General features: G+C 53.1%; 1 non-coding gene and 1 gene segment (V, D, J or C); both read right to left on the reverse strand.

Annotated features, from left to right (window-relative positions):
• Positions 1 to 6,510: 6,510 nt before the first annotated feature.
• Positions 6,511 to 24,168, reverse strand: part of LOC101556852 (immunoglobulin gamma-1 heavy chain-like) — a 279,701-nt gene continuing 262,043 nt past the window's right edge. Inside the window, 4 exon segments of the C gene segment in view lie at positions 6,511 to 6,915; positions 7,004 to 7,327; positions 7,416 to 7,469; positions 7,585 to 7,869. Coding sequence covers positions 6,584 to 6,915; positions 7,004 to 7,327; positions 7,416 to 7,469; positions 7,585 to 7,869 — 995 coding nt within the window.
• Positions 17,472 to 17,578, reverse strand: LOC129400369 (U6 spliceosomal RNA). The gene has a single exon (XR_008627612.1). It is a non-coding gene; the product is annotated as a U6 spliceosomal RNA (small nuclear RNA).

The raw sequence follows: 24,168 nt of genomic DNA on the forward strand, positions 1-24,168 counted from the left end.
AAAGTCTTTATAGCAAGGGAGAAAGGACAAACCAATGATATAGTACATCCACCCCAGCACGTGCTGCCTGCATCCCTCTCTTGAGATGTGGGCTTTCGGACCTTCCTACTTCAATGCAGAGATGCAGACTGGGGCTTGCCATGTGCCTTTGGGCAAGCCCATGTTCTCTCTCTCTTTTTTGGGGGGAGGGTCACAACCGGTGATGCACAGGGGTTACTCCTGGCTCTGCACTCAGGAGTTACCCCTGCACTCAGGAGTTACCCCTGGTGGTGCTCAGGGGACCATATGGGATGCTGGGAATCGAACCTGGGTCGGCCGCATGCAAGGCAAACGCCCTCCCTGCTGTGCTATTGCTCCATCCCCCCGTGTTCTCTCTTGAGTGTGTTTCTCTTGCCGTTTCTCTACCTCCCTCCCCTTCCTCAAGACCTGCTCCCCCCAAAAGAAAAGAAAAGAAAAGAAAAGAGAGTGAAAGATTCGGAGATGCCGCAAAGGACTGCTGAGCACTGCAGGGACTTAGCACACAGGGCTCTGGTGTGACCCTGGGACCCTCATTGCAATGTCACATGGTGATGTCACACTGTGGAATCACAAAAGGCCTCACACCATGATCTCACGCATGGACAATGAACCATGGCCATGTGACACCATGATGTCCACCACAAGCATCATAGCACAGTGTCAGACCACAGACCACAGGTGTCGTACAGACTCAGACCCAGGTTGCCTTACTGGCCGGAAGGAGTGTGGGCTGGACCCAGGGGCATGTTGGTGGCAGCTGCTGGCTGAGATGTCACAGGTGTTGGAGTGATGTGCTGACCGCCATGGACAGCAGAGGCTCAGGGTCTTGGTGTCTGGATCTGGAGGAGATGGACACCTTGACAACACGGGGGGCAGGGTATATGCGTGCATGCGTGTGAGTGCGTGCACACGTGCATGTGTGTGTGTGTGTGCGTGTGCCACAGAGTACCAAAGCTCGCTCCTGGGAGTGGTGCTGTGTGTGCTGGCCCTCCTGGGGAGCGTGGCTGGCACAGGCAGGGGCTGGGGTAGCCAGGCTGCTCTCCTGCTGGCAGCTCCAATGAGGAGATGGTGGGTGTGGAGTTGTGCGCGTTCCCCTGGAGATCTCTCCGGCCCGCGGAGAGACAACAGTGGAAAGCGCTCCTAATTAGGTGGATTCTGTGAGGGTCCCGATCTGAAATAAGACTAGTGAGGTTAGTAAACAGGGGGCCCAAGACGACACATGCCGATCAAGGGCAACTTTATTAACTGCCACGCTGGTTTTATACTTTTCTTAGCAGGGGGTTGGTACATAAGTTGTCAATCATCAGGGAAGTGTCTTCTCAGACCAAATAAGGAAAGGTTCGGGGTGTATTAGGTGGGCTTACAACATTCTTCAAGAGTAGATTGAGAAATAGTGAGGAGAGGAAGGCAAGGGTTTATCTGGCAGGAGCATCTGGCAGGAGGAAGGCACAAGGTAGAGGAAGGTATTCTACTTAGGGGCTTAATGGCGTCTCTTAGTTAACTGCCCTGGGCTACTTTTACCTCTTGAGTTTGGCTATTTCCTTTGTCACAAGGGCACCTGTGCCTCAGGTCAAGCAAAGCTGGTAATGGAATTTTCCGGTTTGTCCAGGGTAAAGGTTTCGGGGTCCTCTTTCGTTCAGGGTCCTGAGCAGTCCCCAACAGAGTTGCCCTCAGTGCCACAGGCCCTGGGAAGCTGAGGGTGGCCTCCTGGCCAGGCAGCACCACAGCTGTGCCCAGCCTTCCCAGCAGGATCTCTGTCCCTCTGGAGTGGACTTCATGGCCACACTCTGGGCTGGGACGGGTCTCCGTGGGTCTGTCTTTGGTGTGCCCGTTGCGTCAGGACAGTGCTGTTCCTGCAGACACTCTCCCCCAGGAAGTGGGAGAGCACTTCCCACTCGGTGTGTGCTGGGTGGCCGAAAGCAAACCCTGCCCCTGGGTCTCAGCCCCCTCCCCCGCTCCACACACACCCAGGAGCTGCAGAGTGAGCAGGGTTCTGCCAGGGCCCCACACACTGACACGTGTCCTGGATGATGGCGGTTCTCACTGTGTGCAGATCCCCAAGTGCAGATCCCATGTGCAAATCCCTGTGTGCAGATTCCTATGTGCAGACTTCTGTGTGCAGATTCCCATGTGCAGATCCTGTGTGCAGATCCCCATGTGCAGATCCCGTGTACAGATTCCTATGTGCAGACTTCTGTTGCAGATCCCCGTGTACAGAGGTCAGGATGGGCCCCAGCTGAGAGCTGTGTGGCCCATGCTTGCTTGCCCCATGGTGACTGCACATGCACAGGTACCAACACAGGAAGGCAACCCTGAGAGGGATGGAGTTTTTAGAGATGTTTTATTGCCAAGTAAAGCACACAGTGAGGGGACAGTGAGGGCAGTTCAGGGCCAGAGAGTCAGACAGTATAGGACAGTGAATGGGACAATATAGGAACAGTAAAGGGCTGTGTGGGGACAGTGAAGGGACAGGGAGAGCACAGTGAGGGGACAGTAAAAGAAAATCACTGGGGTCCAGTAGCTCAAAAGATGACACTCTCCTCAAGTGTGATGGTGTCCCCCAGGTCAGCTGTGTCCATGCTCCTCCACACCACCTCCCGACGAGAGACACCCTCAGGTTTCTGCTCAAGGTTTCGATGTCAGTGGCGCTGGTGAGGTGGGTAGCTGCATCTGGGCACAGTCGTGCCTTTCTCTGCCTGGCTGCTTGCTTCCTGCCCCCTGCAGCAGCCTGGTGTCCCCAGGAGTGACCCAAGGCCCCGGGCGCCACTGCCCTGCTTTCCAGTCTTCCTCCAGGAGGCTTGCTGGCTGCTGCTCACCCTCCTCCTGGCCAGGGTCCCCGTGGACACTCCGAGTAACCATTGCAGTCTCTTCCCAGTGTCTCTGCTGCTGGGTGATGGAGCAGCGGCCTTCTTGCCTGGTCTGCAGTCAGGAGGCTGTGTCCTGCCCCAGGGAGGCCAGTCCCACCCCAGTGGGCGAGGACACAAACCCTCTGGCCACCAGGGAGGCTGGTCCCACCCCAGAGGGCGTGGGCACCAACCCTCTGGCTCCCAGTATCCTGGTGAGGCCACGTGACCTGGGCACCTTCGTGTCCATGTGGCCCCATGTGTCTGAGAGCAGCAGGTGCCCTTCAGCGTGTCTGGCTACTGTCCACTCGGTTCTCGAGGGGGTGTCAGCGAGGGGCAGGACGTGTGAGCCAAGGGTGGCCTGGGGCAGGGGCTGGTGAGGTGGACAGAGGACAGGCCTGGAGCAAGCTGAGCGGCTGAGCCGACATCTGGCTCTGGTTGGAGTCTAGGACAGCCCAAGTGTCCTCCGCGGTGGCCCTAGGAGCCCTGCCTGACCATGTTCCTGTAGTCGGGGACGATGGTCCGTTTCAGCTCCACCACCGACGAGAAGATCCATTTCACCTGCAGGGGTGGTGGGAGAATCTGCTGGAACCCCACAAGCCTCCATCGTGGTGGCTGTGCTGGGGGTCCAGAGAGAAGGTGTGGGGACAGGGTCAGGGGAACAAGAGGACAAAGAGGGGGCAGGGAGGGGCAGTGTGGGGCAGGATGGCCGGGGCAGGGAGCCGTGCCCACCTTGAACAAGGTGACCGTGGCACTGTAGCAGACGCTGAGCAGGAAGAGGGTGATGAAGATGGAGAGGGTGGTCCACAGCCCATCCAGGTCCCCGTCCTGGGCCTCCGCACAGCTCTCACTGTCCACCAGCTCTGCACAGGAAGGGGTGGTCAGTGAGGGCTCCGAGCCCCTCCCTGGGCAGGTGGGCGGCAGCTGCCTGACCTCAGCTCCTGGCCCTCCGCTGGCCCACGTGTGGTCTGCCTGAGGGACTCTTCCTGTCCTACCCCTCCTGCCCTGGGATTCTCGGCAGAGTACCCCGAGCCCTGCAGGACAGTGAACTGGGGACAATTCTGTGTGGGAGTATCAGTAGAGCCACCTCCTGCCAGGTCTGGCCGGGAAGGTCTGGCGCGCCCATATGTGTCCCCTGGGTAGGAGGGGCAGGTCCCAGAGACAGGAGGTGTGGCCACTTTGTGTGCCAGGGAGGGGGCTAGTGCCCTGGGGAAGGACAGTGGTTTGAGCTGGTCAATGTGGTCCGTGTGTGGTCAGTGTGAACTGGTCAGTGTGGCCTGTGCGTGGTCAGTGTGGACTGGTCAGTGTGGGTTGTGTGTGGTCAGTGTGGTCTGAGTGTGGTCAGTGTGAGTTATTCAGTGTGGCCTGTGTGTGGTCAGTGTGATCTGGTCAGTGTGGCCCGTGTGTGGTCAGTGTGAACTGGTCAGTGTGGCCTGAGTGTGGTCAGTGTGAGCTATTCACTGTGGCCTGTGTGTGGTCAGTGTGATCTGGTCAGTGTGGCCCATGTGTTGTCGGTGTGGCCCATGTGTGATCAGTGTGAGTGGTCAGTGTGGCCTGTGTGTGGCCAGTGTGAGCTGATCAGTGTGGCCTATATGTGGTCAGTAAGAACTGGTTGGTATGGCCCGAGAGTACTGTGTATGAACTGGTCAGTGTGGCCTGTGTGGTCAGTACAAGCTGAACAGTGTGGCCTGAGAGTGGCCAGTGTGAACTGGTCGATGTGGCCCAAGTGTGGTCAGTGTGAGGTGGTCGGTGTGGCCCATGCGTGGTCAGTGTGAGGTGGTCAGTGTGGCCCATGTATGGTCAGTAAGAACTGGTCAGTATGGCCTGAGAATGGTCTATATAAACTGGTCAGTGTGGCCCGAAGTGGTCAGTGTGAGGTGGTTGGTGTGGCCCATGTGTGGTCAGTGCGATCTGGTCAGTGTAGCCTGTGTGGTCAGTGTAAGCTGTTCAGTGTGGCCTGTGTGTGGTCAGTGTGAGCTGGTCAGTGTGGCCCATGTGTGATCAGTGTGAGCTGGCTGGTGTGGCCTGTGTGTGGTCAGTGTACCCTAGAGTGGTTGGTGTGACCCATGTGTGGTCAGTGTGAGCTGGTCAGTGTGGCCCGTGTGTGGTCAGTTTGAGGTGGTCAGTGTGACCCATGTATGGCCAGTAAGAATTGGGCGGTATGGCTTGAGAGTGGTCTTATGAACTGGTCAGTGTGGCCCAAAGTGGTTAGTGTGAGGTGGTTGGTGTAGTTTGTGTGTGGTCAGTGTGAGTGGCCAGTGTGGCCCGTGTGTGGTCAGTGTGAGGTGGTCAGTGTGGCCTGTGTGTGGTCAGTGTGAGCTGGCTGGTGTGGCCTATGTGTGGTCAGTGTGAGTTGGCTAGTATGGCCCATGTGTGGTCAGTGTGAGCTGGCTGGTGTGGCCTGTGTGTGGTCAGTGTACCCGAGTGGTCGGTGTGACCCGTGTGTGGTCAGTGTGAGCTGGTCAGTGTGGCCCATGTGTGGTCAGTGTGAGGTGGTCAGTGTGGCCTGTGTGTGGTCAGTGTGAGCTGGCCGGTGTGGCCTGTGCGTGGTCAGTGTGAGGTGATCAATGTGGCCCATGTGTGGTCAGTGTGAGCTGGCCGGTGTGGCTTGTGTGTGGTCAGTGTGAGGTGGCCGGTGTGGCCTGTGTGTGGTCAGTGTGAGCTGGCTGGTGTGGCCTCTGTGTGGTCAGTGAGCTGGCTGATATGGCTCGTGTGTGGACAAGTTGCTGAGCAGTCCCTGGGCATTGGATGGGGTGGTAGGAGTCCAGGGCAGTGTTGGGCAGTGAGCACTGTAGCCTGTGCACATGTATCAGGCCTGGGTGTGCGGGGCTTAGTGTGTAAGATTTGTGTGCACGTGTGTGCATGCACATTTATATAAGGGTGTGAAGTTGCTGTGTGCATGTTCTAAGGTCTATATGTGCACATACATATGTCTGTGTGGGTGTAAGACCCACAAGTATGTGCCTGCAGAGATGTGCAACACCTGCATGTGTGTACACATGTATGTAGGTATGTGTGCATATATGTATAAGCCTACATGTGTGCCCAAGGCCTGCCCTGCTTGAGGCCTAATGAGGGAAACTTTTGTGGACATGTGTGCATGCATATGCTCCTGTACAGTGACATATGTGTTTTTGTCCATGTTTGCATACATGTGTTTGTGTGAGGTGCATGCATGTGTGTTTGTGTGCATGTGATGTATGCTTGTGTACAGTGACATGTGTGTTTGTGTGCATGCATGTGCATGCATGTCTATTGTGTGACATGCATGCACGTGTGTTTGTGTGCATGTGTGATGTGTGCTTGTATACAGTGACATGTGTTTTAGTGCATGTATGTGCATGCATGTATGTTTGTGTGACGTGTATGCACGTGTGTTTGTGTGCATGCGTGTTTGTGGGGGTGGGCGAGTTGGTGCTGGTCAGTGTGGGGAGGGTTGGTGGGGCTGGCTCAGGTGCCCCTGGGCACTGGCCGCCCTTCTGTGACACTCAGGGCAGGGGTGTCCCAGGAGAGGGCAAGGGTGGGGTCGGCCTGGCCACGCTCTGAGATGGAAGGAGACCTGTCCCCCACCAGTGCCACACCCAGCTGTGTGTCCCAGCCCCGTCCATGTGCCAAGCCCCATCCTCCAAGAACCAGGCCTGTGCGCTCGTCCCAGACAGGCACTTTATTTCCGGCTGTGCCGGGAGTGTGGGCCCCGCTCTGGCTCCAGCCGCGACATGTGCTCATTTACCCTGAGACACGGAGATGGCCCGCTGCGTGTTGTGGTTGTGCAGCGCCTCGTGCATCACCACGCAAACGAAGTTGTCGCCGCGCTCCCAGGAGGCCTTGGGCACGGAGAGCTTGCTGTAGAGGAAGAAGGAGCCGTCCGTGTCCTTCTGCACTGGCGTCGTGCGGTAGCTGTTCTCGGGCTCCAGATGCCCGTTCTTCTGCCACTCGACATCGATATCCTCGGGGAGGAAGCCCTTGATCAGGCAGGTGAGGCTGACGGTGCTCTGCTGGGCCAGCTCATCCCGGTGCGGGGGCAGCACGTACACCTGCGGCTCCTGGACGCGCCCTGTGGGACGGAGGTCAGCAGGAGGGTCACCAGAGCCCCATCGAGAGTGTCCCGTGGCCCCTCCTGCCCACCGGTTCCCAGCCGGTACCTTTCCGCTTGAAGATGACCTTCTCGACGGGGGCCGGGAGCAGGGGGCTGCTGACCTTGCACTTGATCTTCTTGCCCAGCAGCCAGTCCTGGTGCAGGATGGGGAGGCTGCTGACCATGCGCTGGGTGCCGTTGAAGTGCTCTTCCACCTGCTCCGTCGTGGCCGTGAACATCTCCTTGTTGTCCACGTACCAGTTGAAGGTGATTTCTGGGTTTTTGGGGTCCACGTCCACCACCACGCAGGTCACCTCAGGCGTGCGTGTGATCATGAGGGCGTCCTTGGGTTTCGGCGGGAAGATGTAGACCAGAGGTCCTTCAGGCACATCTGTCGGGGGAGACGCGGGCAGTCAGCGCCCACCACTGCTGTGGACCCCAACGTGCGGCTGCATGTGGCAGGTGTAGAAGAGACTCACCTGGACATCTGGGGCACTGAGAACAATCAGGGCAGGGCGGGTTGGGATTCGGGTCTGTGGGCAGAGCAGAGGGGACATCACTGGGGTGGCCTGAGACCAGCGACCCATGCGGGGCCCCGAGAGTCTGGCTGTGCCGGTTGGGAGGGCACTGTGACCCGCGGCCTCTCACCTACGACCTTGTCGACCGTGGTCTTGGAGGCCGGATGGACGACGTTGCAGGTGAAGGTCTGGCTGGAGGCGCTGGAGGTGGGGACGGTGACCATGCTGGTGAGCGAGAACAGCCCCCCACTCTGTACCGGGGGGAAGGTGAGCACGCCGGTGCGGAGGGTGCCTGAGTTCCAGGACACTGATAGCTCCTGGGGGAAGTAGCCGGACACCAGGCAGCCCAGTGCCGTGGTGCTGGATGCGTCTTTGCAGGCAGACAGCGGGAAGACAGCCGGGGCCGTCACTGAGGCTGTAAGAGATGAGGGCGTGAGGGGGGGCGTGATGGAGGGGCTCACCCGAGACCCCCGTCTCAGAGCAGCTGCTGAGGCTTTGAGAAGCTGCCTCCTCTGCTCTTGCTTTTGCCCCCAAACCAGCCCCCCTCACACTGGGGCCCCATTTCTGGCACCCTGTCCCAGAGGCTCTAGGCCCAGGCTTCTGCAGTGCCCCTGGCCTGGGTCCCTGGCCTTGCTGTTGGCACCCTGGGTGCCCAGTATTCCCCCCGCAGCCCCTACCCTTGTCCTCCAGGCACCAGTGTGCCCAGGATGCTGACTGGGGCCACACCCCGTGGCTGCCCTTCAGCCACTGTGCCCGTAAGTCCCTGCTGTCCGCAGGAAGGCGGCACCTGAACTGTCAGCTGCTCCCTGGATCATGGCCACCCCAGAATTGTGCCGCCCTGGCAACTCCTCACTCTGCACCATGCTTGCACCCCTCAATCCCCACCAGTGGCAACTACCTCAGGACAGCCTGAATGTCTACACCTCTTGTTCCAACCCATCCCGCTGTCCCCACACCCAAACCGCACCTGAGCCAGGATCTAGGGCCTCCCCCCTGCAAGCCCCACTCAGCTCTCTCCGTCTGCCCCCCAGCACACTCTGAGTCCCTGACCCAGAAGCCTGCTCCCTCCTGCCCCAGTTCCCTGAGATATGGCGTGCCCCTGCCTGCCAACCTTCTCAGTGCAGCCCCAGCTCCATGAGAATTGGGGTGCCCAGCTGGCCTGCCCCCTCCTGCCACAGCTTGATGAATTATTGGGGTTCCCTTGACTCCTGCTAGCCTGATCCCTCCTGCTCCAGCATTCTTAAGCTAGTGGGGTCCCCTGACCTCTGCTAGACGGATCACTGAGATATTAGGGTTCTGTTAGCCTTGCTAGCTGCTCAGGTCAATCCAGCCACCTTGAATATTGGGGACCTCCAATGCTGCAAGTCTCCTCCCTCCTGCCCAGCTCCCTGAGCTATTGGGGTGCCCATGACCTCGGGGAACTCGCTTGCTCCTGACCTAATGCCCTGATATAGTGGGGTTCCCTTGAAGCTTATCGGACTGCTCACCAGATTCAATTCTCCTGAGTATTGTGGTACCTCTCATGACTGCAAATCTGGTACCATTCCCCAGTTCTCCTGAGCTATTGTGGTGTCCCTGAGTGTGCCCCAGCTCCCTTGGACTATTGGGCTATCCCTGGTAGCCAGTCTGATCCCTCCAGTCCCAGATCACCTGAGCTATTGGGGTACCCCTGAGCTCTGTGAACCTGCTCCCTCCTGCCCCAGCTCCCCTGAGCTTTTGGGATACCCTTGAACCCTGCCAGACTGTTCCCTCCTCTCCTAACACCTCAGAGCTATTGGGGTATCCCTGAGACCTACCAGCCTGCTCCCTCCTGACCCAGCTCCGCTGAGCTATAGGGGTTCCCCTGGGTTCTGCCAAGCTGCTCCCTCCTGCCCCAGTTCCCTTGAGCTATGGGGTTTTCCCTGATCCCTGCCAGCCTGTTCCCTTCTGTCCTACCTCCCCAGAGCTATCGGGGTACCCCTGAGCTCTGACAGCCTACTCCATTAGCCTCAGATCCCCAGACGTATTGGGGTACCCCAGAGCTCTGCCAGCCTGTTCCCTCTTCTCTCCTAGCTCCCTAGAGCTATTGAGATACCCCTGAGCTCTGCCAGCCTTTTCCCTACTGAACCAGCTCCCCAGAGCTATTGTGGTACCCCAGGGCTCTGCCAGCCTTTTCCCTAATGAACCAACTCCCCAGAGCTATTGGGGTACCCCAGAGCTCTGCCAGCATGTTCCCTTTTCTCCTAGATCCCAAGAACTATCGGGGTACCCCCGAGCTCTGCCAGACTGTTCCCTTCTCTTCTAGTACCCAAGAGCTATTGGGTTACCCGTGAGCTCTGCCAGTCTGTTTCCTGCTGCTCCAGCTCCCTGATCAATCGAGGTACCACAGAGCTCTGCCAGTCTGTTCCCTTATCTCCTAGCTCCCGAGAACTACTGGGGTACCTCTGAGCCCTGCAAGCCTGCTCCCTTCTTACCTAGCTCCCAAGAGCTATCGGGGTACCCCTGAGCCCTGACAGCCTGTTATCTCCTGTCCCGCTACCCTGAGATATTGGGGTACCCCTGAGCTCTGCCACCCTGTTCACTTCTCTCCTACCTCCCCAGAACTATCGGGGTACCCCTGAATCCTGCCAGCCTGGTCGCTACTGCCCCAGCTCCCCAGAGCTATTGGGGTACCCCAAGCTCTTCCAGCCTGTTTCCATCTCTCCTAGCTCCCCAGAGCTATTGAGGTACCCCTGAGCTCTGCCAGCCTCTTCCCTTCTGTCCCAGCTCCCCTGAGCTATTGGGATACCCCTGAGGTCTGCTAGCCTGTTCCCTCTTGCCCCAGCTCCCCTGAGCTATCGGGGTACCCCTGAGCCCTGCCAGCCTGCTCCCTCCTGCCCTAGCTCCCCTGAGCCCTGCCAGCCTGTTCTGTTCAACCTAGCTCTCCAGAGCTATTGGGGTACCCATGAGCCCAGCCAGCCTGCTCCCTCCTGCCCCAGCTGCCCTGAGCCCTGTCAGCCTGCTACCTCTAGCTCAGCTCCCCTGAGCTATCGGGGTACCCCAGAGCTCTGCCAGCCTGTTCTGTTCAACCTAGCTCCCTAGAGCTATTGGGGTACCCCTGAGCCCTGCCAGCCTGTTCCCTTCTCTCCTAACTCCCAAGAACTATCGGGGTATCCCTGGCAGCTTGCTCCCTCCTGCCCCAGCTCTCTCCTAACTCCCAGAGCTATCAAAGTACCCCAATGCTCTGCCAGCCTGTTTTCTTCTCTCCTAGCTCCCCAGAGCTATTGGGGTAGCCATGAGGCCTGACAGCCTGTTGCCTCCTGCCCCAACTCCCCAGAGCTATTGGGGTACCCCGGAGTCCTGCCAGCCTGATCTCTCCTGCACCAGCTCCCTAGAGCAATTGGGGTCCCCTGAGCCCTACCAGCCTGCTCCCTTCTCTCTTAGCTCCCAAGAACTACTGGGGTAGCCCTGAGTTCTTCCAGCCTGTTCCCTCCTGCCCCAGTCCCCCTGAGATATTGAGGTACCCCTGATACCTGCCAGCCTATTTCCTTCTCTCCTAGCTCCCCTGAACTATCGGGGTACCCCAGAGCTCTGCTAGCCTGTTCTTTCCTGAACCAGCTCCCTAGAGCTATTGGGGTACCAATGAGCCCTTCTAGCCTGCTCCCTCCTGCCCCAGTCCACCTGAGCTAATGGGGTACCCCAGAGCTCAGCTAGCCTGTTCCTTTCTCTCTTAGCTCCCTAGAGTTATTGGGGTACCCCTGAGCTCTGCCAGCCTGCTCCCTCCCACCCCAGCTCTCCTGAGCTATTGGGGTACCCCAGAGCTCTGCCAGCCTGTTATTTCCTGAAACAGCTCCCTAGAGCTATTGGGGTGCCCCTGAGCCCTGACAGCCTGCTCCCTCCTGCACCAGCTCCCCAGAGCTATTGAGGTACTCCTGAACCCTGCCAACCTGTCCCCTTCTCTCCTAGCTCCCCTGAGCTATCGGGGTACCCCAGAGCTCTGACAGCCTGTTCCCTTCTCTCTTAGCTCCCAAGAGCTATTGGGGTACCCCTGAGCCCTGCCAGTCTGCTCCCTCCTGCCCCAGTCCACCTGAGCTATTGGGGTACCCCAGAGCTCCACCAGCCTGTTCCCTTCTCTCCTAGCTCCCCAGAGTTATTGGGTACCCCTGAGCTCTGCCAGCCTGCTCCCTCCTGCCCCAGCTTCTCTGAGCTATCGGGGTACCCCAGAGCTCTGCCAGCCTGTTCGCTTCTCTCCTAGCTCCCCTGAGCTATCAGGGTACCCCTGAGCCAGCCTGCTCCCTCCTGCCCCAGCTACCCTGAGCTATTGGGATACCCCAGAGCTCTGCCAGCCTGTTCTTTCCTGCACCAGCTCCCCAGAGCAATTGAGGTACCCCTAAACCCTGCCAGCCTGTTCCCTTCTCTCCTAGCTCCCCTGAGCTATCGGGGTACCCCAGAGCTCTGCCAGCCTGTTCCCTTCTCTCCTAGCTCCCAAGAGCTATTGGGGTAGCCCTGAGTTCTGCCAGCCTGCTCTCTCCTGACCCAGTCCCCCTGAGCAACTGGGGAACCCCTGAGCCCTGCCAGCGTGTTCCCTTCTCTCCTAGCTCCCTAGAGTTATTGGGGTACCCCTGAGCCCTGCCAGCCTGCTCCCTCCTGCCCCAGTCCACCTGAGCTATTGGGGTACCCCAGAGCTCTGCCAGCCTGTTCTTTCCTGCACCAGCTCCCCTGAGCTATTGGGGTACCCCAGAGCTCTGCCAGCCTGTTCCCTTCTCTCCTAGCTCCCAAGAGCTATTGGGGTACCCCTGAGCCCTGCCAGCCTGCTCCCTCCTGCCCCAGTCCACCTGAGCTATTGGGGTACCCCTGAGCCCTGCCAGCCTGCTCCCTCCTGCCCCAGTCCACCTGAGTATTGGGGTACCCCAGAGCTCCGCCAGCCTTTTCCCTTCTCTCCTAGATCCCCAGAGTTATTGGGTACCCCAGAACTCTGCCAGCCTGTTCGCTTCTCTCCTAGCTCCCCTGAGCTATCAGGGTTCTCCTGAGCTCAGCCAGCCTGCTCCCTCCTGCCCCATTCCCCCTGAGCTATTGGGGTACCCCTGAGCCCTGCCAGCCTGCTCCCTCCTGCCCCAGTCCACCTGAGTATTGGGGTACCCCAGAGCTCTGCTAGCCTGTTCCCTTCTCTCCTAGCTCCCTAGAGTTATTGGAGTACCCCTGAGCTCTGCCAGCCTGTTCCCTCCCACCCCAGCTTCTCTTGAGCTATCGGGGTACCCCAGAGCTCTGCCAGCCTGTTCTTTCCTGCACCAGCTCCCCTGAGCTATTGGGGTACCCCAGAGCTCTGCCAGCCTATTCCCTTCTCTCCTAGCTCCCAAGAGCTATTGGGGTACCCCTGAGCCCTGCCAGCCTGCTCCCTCCCGCCCCAGTCCACCTGAGCTATTGGGGTACCCTAGAGCTCCGCCAGCCTGTTCCCTTCTCTCCTAGCTCCCTAGAGTTATTAGGGTACCCCTGAGCTCTGCCAGCCTGCTCCCTCCTGCCCAGCTTCTCTGAGCTATCGGGGTACCCCAGAGCTCTGCCAGCATGTTCCCTTCTCCCTTAGCTCCCAAGAGCTATTGGGTTAGCCCTGAGTTCTGCCAGCCTGCTCCCTCCTGCCCCAGTCCCCCTGAGCTATCAAGGTACACCTGAGCCCTGCCAGCCTGTTCCCTTCTCTCCTAGCTCCCAAGAGCTATTGGGGTACACTGAACCTTTCCATCCTGCTCCCTCCAGCCCCAGATCCCCAGAGCTATTGGGGTACCCCAGAGCTCTGCCAGCCTGTTTCCTTCTCTCCTAGCTCCCAAGAGCTATCAGGATACCCCCTGAGCTCTGCCAGCCTGTTTCCTTCTGCACCAGTCCCCCTGAGCTATTGGGGTACCCCTGATCCCTGCCAGACTGTTCCCTTTTCTCCTAGCTCCCAAGAGCTATCGGGGTACCCTTTAGCTCTGCCAGCTTGTTCCCACCTGTCCCAGCTCCCCAGAGCCATCGGGGTACTCCTGAGTTCTGCCAGCCTGCTTCTCCTGCCCCAGCCTGCCTGCGCTATTGGCGTGTCCTGACCTCTGACACCTGCTCCCTCCTGCCCCAGCTCCCCTAATATTTTGGGGTTTCCTGAGCCTCACCAGCCTTCTCTTCCAGATTTACTCCCCCTGTATCAGGGTGCCTTCAATGCCTTCAAATCTGTTCCCACCTGCCCAAGGTCCCCTGAGCTCCTTCCAGCCTGCTCACACCTGTCCTGGTTCCTGGACACCACACCCTTGCCCTCAGCTCACTCCTACCTCAGGTCTCTGGAGCTTTGGGTGTCCCTCACCCTCCCGCCCTGCTCTCCTCTGCCCCATGTTTCTCACCCCGTCCAGCGAGGTCCGTGCCCGAGCCGGTCTCATGTCTGTTGCCAGCTGCACCGTCTTCCTCGTCTTGGGCTCTCCTGCTCTGTGCTGTTTGGCCTGGCGTCCCTCCTGCCTGCCCCCACTTCCGGTCACCTCTGCCCCAGCTCCACTCTCTGTCCCTGGCGTGTGCCGTCATTGGTGTCTCAGGCATGCTGGCCGCTGCCCCAGATCTCTGGCCTCAGTTCTGCACCTGGGTCACATTCTGTGGAGCTCAAGACAGCCCCCAGGTTCCTCCACGGTCTATCCCTGTGCTCACTGCCCCTGTGGGCTCTGAAGGGTTTGTCCTTCCCTTCCCGGCCTACCCCTTACCTGTCCCTGTGAGCCCCACTCACCCCCACATTGCAGTTCCTCCCGCAGCCCCCTGCCTGGGGTGCCAGGGTGGTGGTGACACCCTCCCTACCCGCAGACTCAGAACAGGATCGAAACTGGTTGTGGGTGCTTCCCGGAGTTCCCTTTTCTGGGTACTGTATGCCTCAAGGGTGTGGGGGAGTCCAGAACTCCCATGCCACCCCCACACTCATGTGCTCTGACAGTGCCACGGTGCTGGGGGTGGGTACCACAGTGTCATGCTAGCCAGGGGTGGGTGCCAGTGCCATACTAGCCAGGGGTGGGAACCACAGTGCCAGAGTGGCTAAGGGTGGGCACCACAGTGCTATGCTAGCCAGGGATGGGCACCACAGTGCCAGAGTGGCTGAGGGTGGGCACCACAGTGCCACGCTAGCCAGGGGTGGGCAATACAGTGCCATGTTATCCAGTGCTGAGTACCACAGTGGAGCCTGGAACTGGGGAACCAGAGGTTGGGACAAGGCCAGGTGGGCATCAGGGGCAGGTGGCTCCAATGGTATCTGGGGAGGGTACAGGCAGCCCTATAGAGCACAGTCCTCCAGGGACACAATCCACCAGAGACAGCCCTATAGGAACACAGTCCTCAAAGGACACAGTGCTCCAGAGACATAGGCAGACACATGTCCCTCCATAGACCCAAACCCCTAGAGACAAGTCCTACAGAGACACAATCCATTGGAGACACAGTTCTCCAGGAACACAGCCCATCGAAGACACAGTCCTCCAGAAACACAGCCCATTGGGGACACAGCCCTCTGGGAACACAACCTATTGGAGACACAGTCCTCCAGAAACAGTCCATGAGGGACACAGTCCTCCGGGAACACAGCCCATCAAAGACACAGTCCTCTGGGAACACAGCCCATCAGAGACACAGTCCTCCAGAGACAGACCACGAGAGACACAGATCACCAGAGACACAGTCCACCAAAAATATTTCTCTAGAGATACAATACTCCAAGACATACTCTACAGGGACACAGTCCTCCAGAGGCACACTGCTCCATGTACACAGTCCATTGAAGACACAGTCCTTCAGGGATAAAGTCCACCAGAGGCAAAGTACTTGTGAAGCTGTGGGGGAAAAGGGACCTTAGTTTACTGTTGGAAATGTCATCTCACTCAATCTCTGTGGAGAACAGAATGGAGACTTCTCAAAAACTTAAAAATTGAGTTTCCATATCACTCAGCAGTACCACTTCCTGGTACTTACCCCAAAAGCTCGAACATGTTAATTCCAAACTACCTCACTATTCACAATGCCCACTTAGAAACAACCTATGTGCCCAGGCAAGATGAATGGGTAAAGAAGCTGGTATATAGACACAGTGACTTACTACTCATCCATGAGAGATTATCAAATTTTACGGTTCCCTGCTATATGTGTGGATTTGGAGAGTACTGTGCTGAGAAAAATGACAAAAATGAAATGACCTATGTGGAGTATAAAGAAACATGGTAAGGAGATGGCCAGTAACAGACCCGAAGAGTTGTCCTAATAAGCGTTTGCTAAGGAGTGAGAGTAGGATGGGGGCAGTAAGAGCTGAATAGTAGTCCATTGTGTGTGTGTGTGTGTGTGTGTGTGTGTGTGTGTGTGTGTGTATTTCACAGCTTAGCCTCTTTATCTGCTGTTGGGCACTTGGGTTGTTTCCAGGCTATTGTGAATAGTGATGCTGTGAGTATAGGAATGCAAATATCATTTTGGATTAGAGTTTTTTCGTCTTTGGGGAGATGTCTCAAGATTCAATGTCATGAAGGGTTCTGCCTATGTTTTCCTTAATATAATTTATGGATTCAGGTTTGATATCAGGGTCTTTCATTCATTTTGAATTGATTTTGCACTTGTGTGAAATAGGGACTTGAGGTTTTATTTTATTTTATTTTATTTTTTTCTAGTTTTTTTAAATAAATTTATTTATTTTTAATTAATGAATCACCATGAGGGTACAGTTACGGATTTATACACATCTGTGCTTATGCTTCCCCCATACAAAGTTCGGGAACCCATCCCTTCACCAGTGCCCATACTCCACCACCAGTAAACCCAGCATCTCTCCCATCCTCCCCAATCCCATCTCCCCCCACCCCACCCTGTCACTGTGCCAGGGCATTCCCTTCTGTTCTCTCCCTCTAATTAGCTATTGTGGTTTGCAATAAAGGTGTTGAGTGGCCACTGTGCTCAGTCTCAAGCCCTCATTCAGCCCGCAACTCCCTTCTCCCACATGGCCTTCGACTACATTATAGTTGGTGATCCCTTCTCTGAGTTGCCCTTTCCCCAGAATGTGAGGCCAGCCTCCTAGCCATGGAGTCAACCTCCTGGTAGTTGTTTCTACAATTCTTGGGTGTTAGTCTCCCACTCTGTTATTCTATATGTCATAGATGAGTGCAATCTTTCTATGTCTGTCTCTCTCTTTCTGACTCATTTCACTTAGCATGACACTTTTCATGCCGATCCACTTAAATAAAAAATTTGTGACCTCCTTTTTTCCAACAGCTGCATAGTATTCCATTGTATAGATGTACCAAAGTTTCCTCAACCAGTCATCTGTTCTAGGGCATTCGGGTTTTTTCCAGATTCTGGCTATTGTAAACAGTGCTGCGATGAACATACATGTGCATATGCCATTTCGATTATACTTTTTTGCCTCTCTGGGATATATTCCCAGCAGTGGTATTGCTGGGTCAAATGGGAGCTCAATTTCTAATTTTTTGAGAATCGTCCATATTGTTTTCCAGAAGGGCTGAACCAGTCAGCATTCCCACCAGCAGTGTAGAAGGGTCCCTTTCTCCCCACATCCTCTCCAACAGCGGTTGCTTTTGTTCTTTTGGATGTGCGCTAGTCTCTGTGGTGTGAGGTGGTATCTTGTGGTTGTTTTGATCTGCATCTCTCTGATGATTAGTGATGTAGAGCACTTTTTCATGTGCCTTTTGGACATTCGTATTTCTTCTTTGGTAAAGTTTCTGTTCATTTCTTCGCCCCATTTTTTGATGGGGTTGGATGTTTTCTTCTTGTAGAGTTCAACCAGTGCTTTATATACCATTGATATCAACCCCTTATCTGATGGGTATTGTGTAAATATCCTTTCCCATTCAGTGGATAGTCTTTGGATTCTGGTCACTGTATCTTTTGCGGTGCAGAAGCTTTTTAGTTTAATGTAGTCCCATTTGTTGATCTCTGTTTTTACTAGATTGCTTAGTTCTGTGTCACTTTTGAAGATACCTTTATCTTCAATATCGTGGAGGGTTTTGCCGACCTTGTCTTCAATGTACCTTATGGTTTGTGGTCTAATGTTGAGGTCTTTAATCCATTTTGATCAAAAATATGGAACGCTTCACGAATTTGCGTGTCATCCTTGTGCAGGGGCCATGCTAATCTTCTCTGTATCGTTCCAATTTTAGTATATGTGCTGCCGAAGCGAGCACGAGGTTTTATTTTTTTACAGATGACTAATATAGCTGGATAGTTTCTTGGTGAGGTATTCATTTCATTGAGTTTTTGTACTATGTCCTTCCATATTCTTCTGGCTTGTAGAGTCTCATTTGATCTGTATATCTAATGGACTTTTTTGGTATATAAGTTCCTTTTTGATCTTACTGCATTCAGTTCAACGAATTTTCCCATCACCATTTGTTGAAGAGGTTTTTCTTCGTTCATGTTTTTAGCTCATACCTCAAATTAGCTGTCCATATACCTGAGTATATCTCTCTGGGCTCTCAATTTTATTCCATTTGTCTGAGAATCTCTTTTTATTCCAGTACCACACTGTCTTGATTTCTATAGTTATAATATTATAATTGAATAATTTGATTTTTGGGTTACATACAGCTGTGCTCAGGGCTTACTCCTGGATCTGTGCTTAGAGATCACCCCTTGTGGGCTCGGAGGACCATATTGGATGCTAGGGATCAAGCAACGGTCAACTGAATCCAAAGAAAATGCTCTACCACTGTACTATCACTCTGGCCCCATTAATAGTATAACTTAAAGTAGGAAAAAGAAAAATATTTCATCCATTTTCCCTAGTATTTATTTAGCTATTCAGAGTTATAAATTACTCCACATAAATGTGATAGCATTTGGTCTATATCTTTATAAAATTTCATGAATATTTTTGTAGGGATTGCATTAAATTGTATGGTATTATGAACAGGATAGTATTTTTGAAAATATTTAGTCACGCCAATTAATGACAACGGGATTTGTTTTCATTTACTTGCATTTTCTCTTATTTATTTTAATAGTGATTTATAGTTTTCTCTCTTTTTAAAGGAATGTTTATTGAGACACCATGATTTATAAATTTATTCATGATAGAGTTGTTTAATGCATACAGCTTTCCAATACCAATCTCACCACCAATATCCCCAGGTTCCTTCCAAACCTCCATCCCACATATAGAAAACATATAGAAAATTTATTTGATATTATTTGGTCCAATGAAACTTAAAAGGAATAGCAAATGAAATGATCAAAAAATAACTCAATAAAAGTTAATTTGGGGGGCATGATACTGCAAGCAGGCCAACCTGTACCTGTGGGACAAGTGCATCCACAGCCTGATCGTGCCTTCAGGCTTCCTTGATATCCCAACATCACCCCTGTGCCTTTGGCCAGACCCCAACAACTTGAGGTCAAGTTTGTCAAGAAATTAAATAGCCAAAAGTTAAGTCTGTGGGAGCCACACCCACAAACCACCTCTGGCTCAGCCTATATAAGCTCATTTCACTTGTATCACTGTTATCCCGTTGATCTTCGATTTGCTTGAGCGGGCGCCAGTAACGTCTCCATTTGTGTAGGATGACATTACTTTGTCCTCTCCCCCCTTGCCTTGAGTAGCTTGTCCCGGTTTTTCCCAGAGTTTAGGCTTAGCCCAGTCTCACCCATCAAGGTGTTTCCAAATCTCTCCCATCCCTTTGTTTAGCTATAATCACTTCTCTATGCTCTCTTCCCCAAAACAGTTAATCCGAGGCTTTCCCTTAATCTGACTCTGCTAATTTGTAAGGTCAGACCTTCCTAGGATACTGAATTTATATTATATAAGTTAGTATTGCCTTTCTCCTCTTCTTGTGCCTTTTGAATAATTTACTTTAAAGCAATGTCCTTTTTGTATGGACACGAGAAGACAATATTATGCTTTTGTAACTTGGGATTTAATTGGCCTCGAATATTATTCCCCTCCGGGCATCTGCTTTCTCCATTTAAGCCTCAGTTGCACTCAGTCCCTAGCACCCCAAAAGCAGGGTCCCGACAAGGGACGGGATGGATCCAGGGCAAACGGTGAGTTATGTGCTACCCTGGCATCGAGATGGGCCTGGCCAAAGTGCCTGATTCTTAACTATAAGTTAAGAGCTTGATCATAGAAAAATGCTGTCATGATCCAAAAGTAATGATGAGACTAGGACCCTGCTAAGGATAGGAAAGACTGATCTGGCTTGAGCACTGTAGTCTGAGATTGAGATGGCCCCAGGAGAGCAATTTCATAAGCTTTAATGCATCTCTTATTATGTCCATACAAAATGATTAATATTATGAATTCTTATATGTTTGCTGGCTGAGGAGAAGAGAAACACATTCATGGGACTCCGCCCTTGGGTGGATCCTCCTGCTGAAAGAGAATTAAGTCCTAGGAGAAGCATCCCCTAAGGGAAAGGAACCTTACCCTATTGATGGTGACCACACCTATGTGTACGCCCCAACCCTCTCATGCTGTGGAGATTTAACTAGGAGGTAAGAGTGGGTTGGGGTGCCAGATCCAGAGATCCAGAGAGAGATCCAGAGCCGGGAGAGAATCAGAGAGAGAGAATGAAATAAACTGATCGAGCAACCAGTTTGGCCCTCTTCCTTCTGTCGCCTGCCCTCGACCGAGAGCACACACAGTGGTTCCGGGGCACCAAACGCAGGTGGTGAGACAGAGCGGCCCGGAGAGCTCGCGAGTGTGTGCGCCCCATCGGCGAGCCTTAGTTTTTTACACATTTGTCCCTGTAGCATGCTAGTGCAGCCCAATGATATCTGCTTGCTCCAGGCACACGAAGAGCCTCAAATCGTTAATTCAGGGATTTGACGAAGAAATCTGACCATCTAGTTGGTGGGCGGCCATGAGGTCTTCTGACGTCCCGTGGAATCCAGTCGGTAACAGCTCTAGTCCAGCAGTCATTTCTGAATCACATTACATGACCGGCCCATCTGATTTTTGATGCCTTGGCAAACGAGACAGCTTCCCTGATTCTTGAGCGTCGACAGAGGTCATAACTCCAGATTCCTTCTCTCACTTGAGTGAGACGTGATACTCCCAGCATAGTTCTTTCGATTCCTCTTTGGGATACCCTAATAGCTTTCTCATCCTTTTGTGTAGGGCCCAGGTCTCTGAGGCATATGTTAGTGCAGGAAGAATAATGGAATCGAAAAGATGTGCCCAGAGTTGGAGGTTCTTCGTTTTCTTAACCACTTCTTCTACTCTCTTGAAGGCATTCCATGCTGCTCTCTTCCTTCCTGTGCAGTTCTGGCGCCAAGTCGTTCCTCATGTTGATTTCTTGACCCAGGTACACATAGCTGCTGCATTCGGAGATGTTCATTCCATTGAGAGCAAATGGAGCTTCAGGGACCAGTTCGTTTTTCATGAACATCGTCTTGTTGAGATTCAGCTGCAATCTGACCTTTCCACACTCGTGGTCGAAGTCGGCCAGCATTTGTGCCTCTTGGCTAATGTTTGGTGTTATGAGAACGATGTCATCAGCGAAGCGGAGGTGGTGTAATTGCCTATTGTCTATCTTCACTCCCATTACTTCCCATTCCAGTCGTTGCATGATGTTCTCGAGAGTGGCACTGAAGAGTTTCGGTGAAATGGTATCACCCTGCCGCACCCTTCTCTTTACATCAATTATCACTTCCTTGTAGAATGGTGAGATCCTGGTGGTGAATCCACAATACAGCTCGTGGAGGATTTTGATATACTGAGTTTGAACGCCCTGTTTGGCCAGGGCTTTGATGACTGCCTCAGTTTCAACAGAATCAAAGGCCTTCTTTAAGTCAATAAATGTTAGAGAGAGCGGCATCTTGAACTCTCGTGAAACGTCAGTGTGTTTGGTCACTGTGTGCATATGGTCTATTGTGCTGAATCCCCTTCAGAACCCAGCTTGCTCGTATGGTTGTCATTCATCTAGTGTTCTGCCTATTCTATTTAGGATGACACGAGTGAACAACTTGTAGACAACAGACAGCAGGCAGATTGGGTGATAGTTGCTGATGTCATGGATGTCTCCCTTCTTCTACAACAGAACGGTCCTACTGGTTTCCACTGAGACGGAACCTTGCATTCCACAAGACCTTGAAACAAGCACCATGCTCCAGGCTGCTCTCTGGACTGCACAGCCGCGAAGCAGCCGCATGACACACCATAAGACACTTAATACCCATTATTCCTGCACCATATTTGATAGGTTTAAATTTGGTGTGAACCATGGTAACAACTCTAAGGGCAATTGGAGGCCGCCCTAAAAGCCTTCGTCCTTCTCGGAGAGCCTGGCAAGCTACTGAGAGTATCCTGCCCACATGGCAGAGCCTATCAAGCTACCCGTGGCGTATTCGATATGCCAACAACAGTAACTACAATTGGCCTCATTCACCTGTCATCGAAAGAGCCCCGAATATGGCAGCGTTAAGAAAGATGAGCAAGGAGAGGCTGAAAAAATCTTGGGGATGAACTAGACTGCCAAAATGAAGAAAGACTAAAATGTTTGTTTGTACTTTCAACGTTTGTATGCTGGCATCAGAAGCATCCATCGAGGACCTGATGGTGCACGCACAGAAGTTCAAGAACGACATCATTGGTCTGACCAAAACGAGGAGATTTCAATCACATCATGCCATTTTTGACACTGGAGAAGAATTGCTCCTCGGAACATGTGACAACAGAGGTGTTGGTGGCGTTGGTATCCTTGTCAACACGAACTTGGCCATGAGCATTGATTCATTCGAATGCCTAACAACCTGAATTGGATGATTATGCTTGAATAGATGTGGCTCACTGCCAGCACTTTATATCTTCGTTGTCTATGCACCAACTTCCAACTACGATGAAGTAGAAATTGAGAGGTTCTACATGGAACTGGAGACGTTCTATAAAGAAGACCACACTTTCTACAAGATCATTGTTGGTGATTTTAATGCCAAGATAGGCCAGAGAAGGTCGCCCAAAGAACTCCACATTGGGACACATGGCCTAGAATGGAATGATCAGGGTGAGAGACTGTCTGAATTCATCATGTTGACCAAGACCATCCATAGTAACTCACAGTTCCAGAAGGCAGAATCTAAACGCTGGACATGGGAGTCTCCTGGTGGACAGTTCCACAATGAAATTGACCAGATCATATTCAATTGAAGGTTTTGCCTGACCGATGTCACTGTTGTCCTAAAATTCCAAACGGGATCGGACCACCATCTCCTTTGTGTAAAATTCTACTTCACAAAGCGGGGAGAAAAGTCTGCAAAATTAAAGTCTAAGAAGGCAACTCCAAGAATGACCACCGACTGGGAGCTCTTTGGCACTATTGCAGCAACGTGGGAAGATGCTGTCCTTGACAACATTGACGAGGAATACGATCGACTTGTTCAGCACCTCCATGACTGTGCGAAGAATGCTGAGAGTGAGAAAGACATAGACGCCTGTCTTTGGAAACTCTTGAGCTCATTCATCAATGTGGTTTGGTGCGAGCCTCAGGCAACCACAAGCTAACATCTGAGCTCACAAAGCTGTGCAGAGATGCGATAAAGGAAGACCTCAAAGAGAGAAGAGCAGCAGTGTAGGTCAGTGCAGCAGAAGCCGGGAAAAGTATTCACAATACTCGCCTGTCCTTCGCCAACTATAAGATCAAGATGACTGCCCTCCAACGTCCTGATGGATCTATCACATCTTCCAGAAAGGCAATGGAGAGGATTATTCACGACTTCTACTCGGATCTCTTTGACAGCCATGTCCACCTGCCCATGTACCAAATTCCACCAGATGGATATGTGGTTCCCAACAATCTCCCTTCTGAAATCCGATACGCCATTTCGTTGGTAAAGACACGTACAGCACCTGGTCTGGATAAGGTCAGTCCCGAACACCTGAATAATCTGCCGCCAGTACTCATCAATACACTGACTCGACTCTTCACACGCTACCTGTCTGAATAAGCTCATTTATTGGCCTTATTTCAGAGAATATAAATAAGTCTTAAAAAAGATCAAAAGCTGCAGTCTTGGACCTGTGCAAGGCTGAATGGACCAGGGTAAATTGGAGTGGGGTGAGTTAGCCAGGGGCCCGCCCAAGTAGAGCCCCTGGCAGCCACTTGCTTCCACAATCCAAGATCGCCGCCATATCACTGGCCTGACTCCATTGTTTTGGGACAGACCTCACCAAGATATAATCTGCTGAAAATTCTGGTATGTGGGTTTTGTGACTGAAATCTCCAGGCTTTCCAATGGACAACCAAATATGGGCCTGCAGTGATGAGACACGTGAGGCCTCATGGGGTGGGGTTGGAGCCGGCCCTTTCCTCCCCTGCCAACGTGACCCCCAGGTGCCACCCACAAACGGGCCTTCTGGATACTGATCAAGTGGCTTAAGCCATGATCCCAGAGACTCAGAAACAAATTTCGGAATCCAGTGGCTTTTGGCAGAAATCCCTCCAGATTTAATTACTAAAACTTCAGAATTCCAAAATTGTGTGGCCGCTATTACAGCCATGCAACAAAATATGCTATTCATAATCAGCAATAGAATACAAATTGGACTAATGTTGCCTTTTTAGCAGATCTGAGTGCTGGGGTAAAATCCCAAATAATAATGGTGGGTCTGGTGTCTAAATATTGAATGTAATCAAAGTAGAGAGAGAGAGAGTAATGTGGAAATTATCTGCTACACAGGTAAGGGGAGGGTGTGGGATGGGGGGTATACTGGGGTTTTTGGTGGTGGAAAATGTGCACTGGTAAAGGGACAGGTGTTTCATCATTGTATGACCGAGACTTA

The sequence above is a fragment of the Sorex araneus genome, chromosome X, assembly GCF_027595985.1.
Source record: "Sorex araneus isolate mSorAra2 chromosome X, mSorAra2.pri, whole genome shotgun sequence".
NCBI lineage: Eukaryota > Metazoa > Chordata > Mammalia > Eulipotyphla > Soricidae > Sorex > Sorex araneus.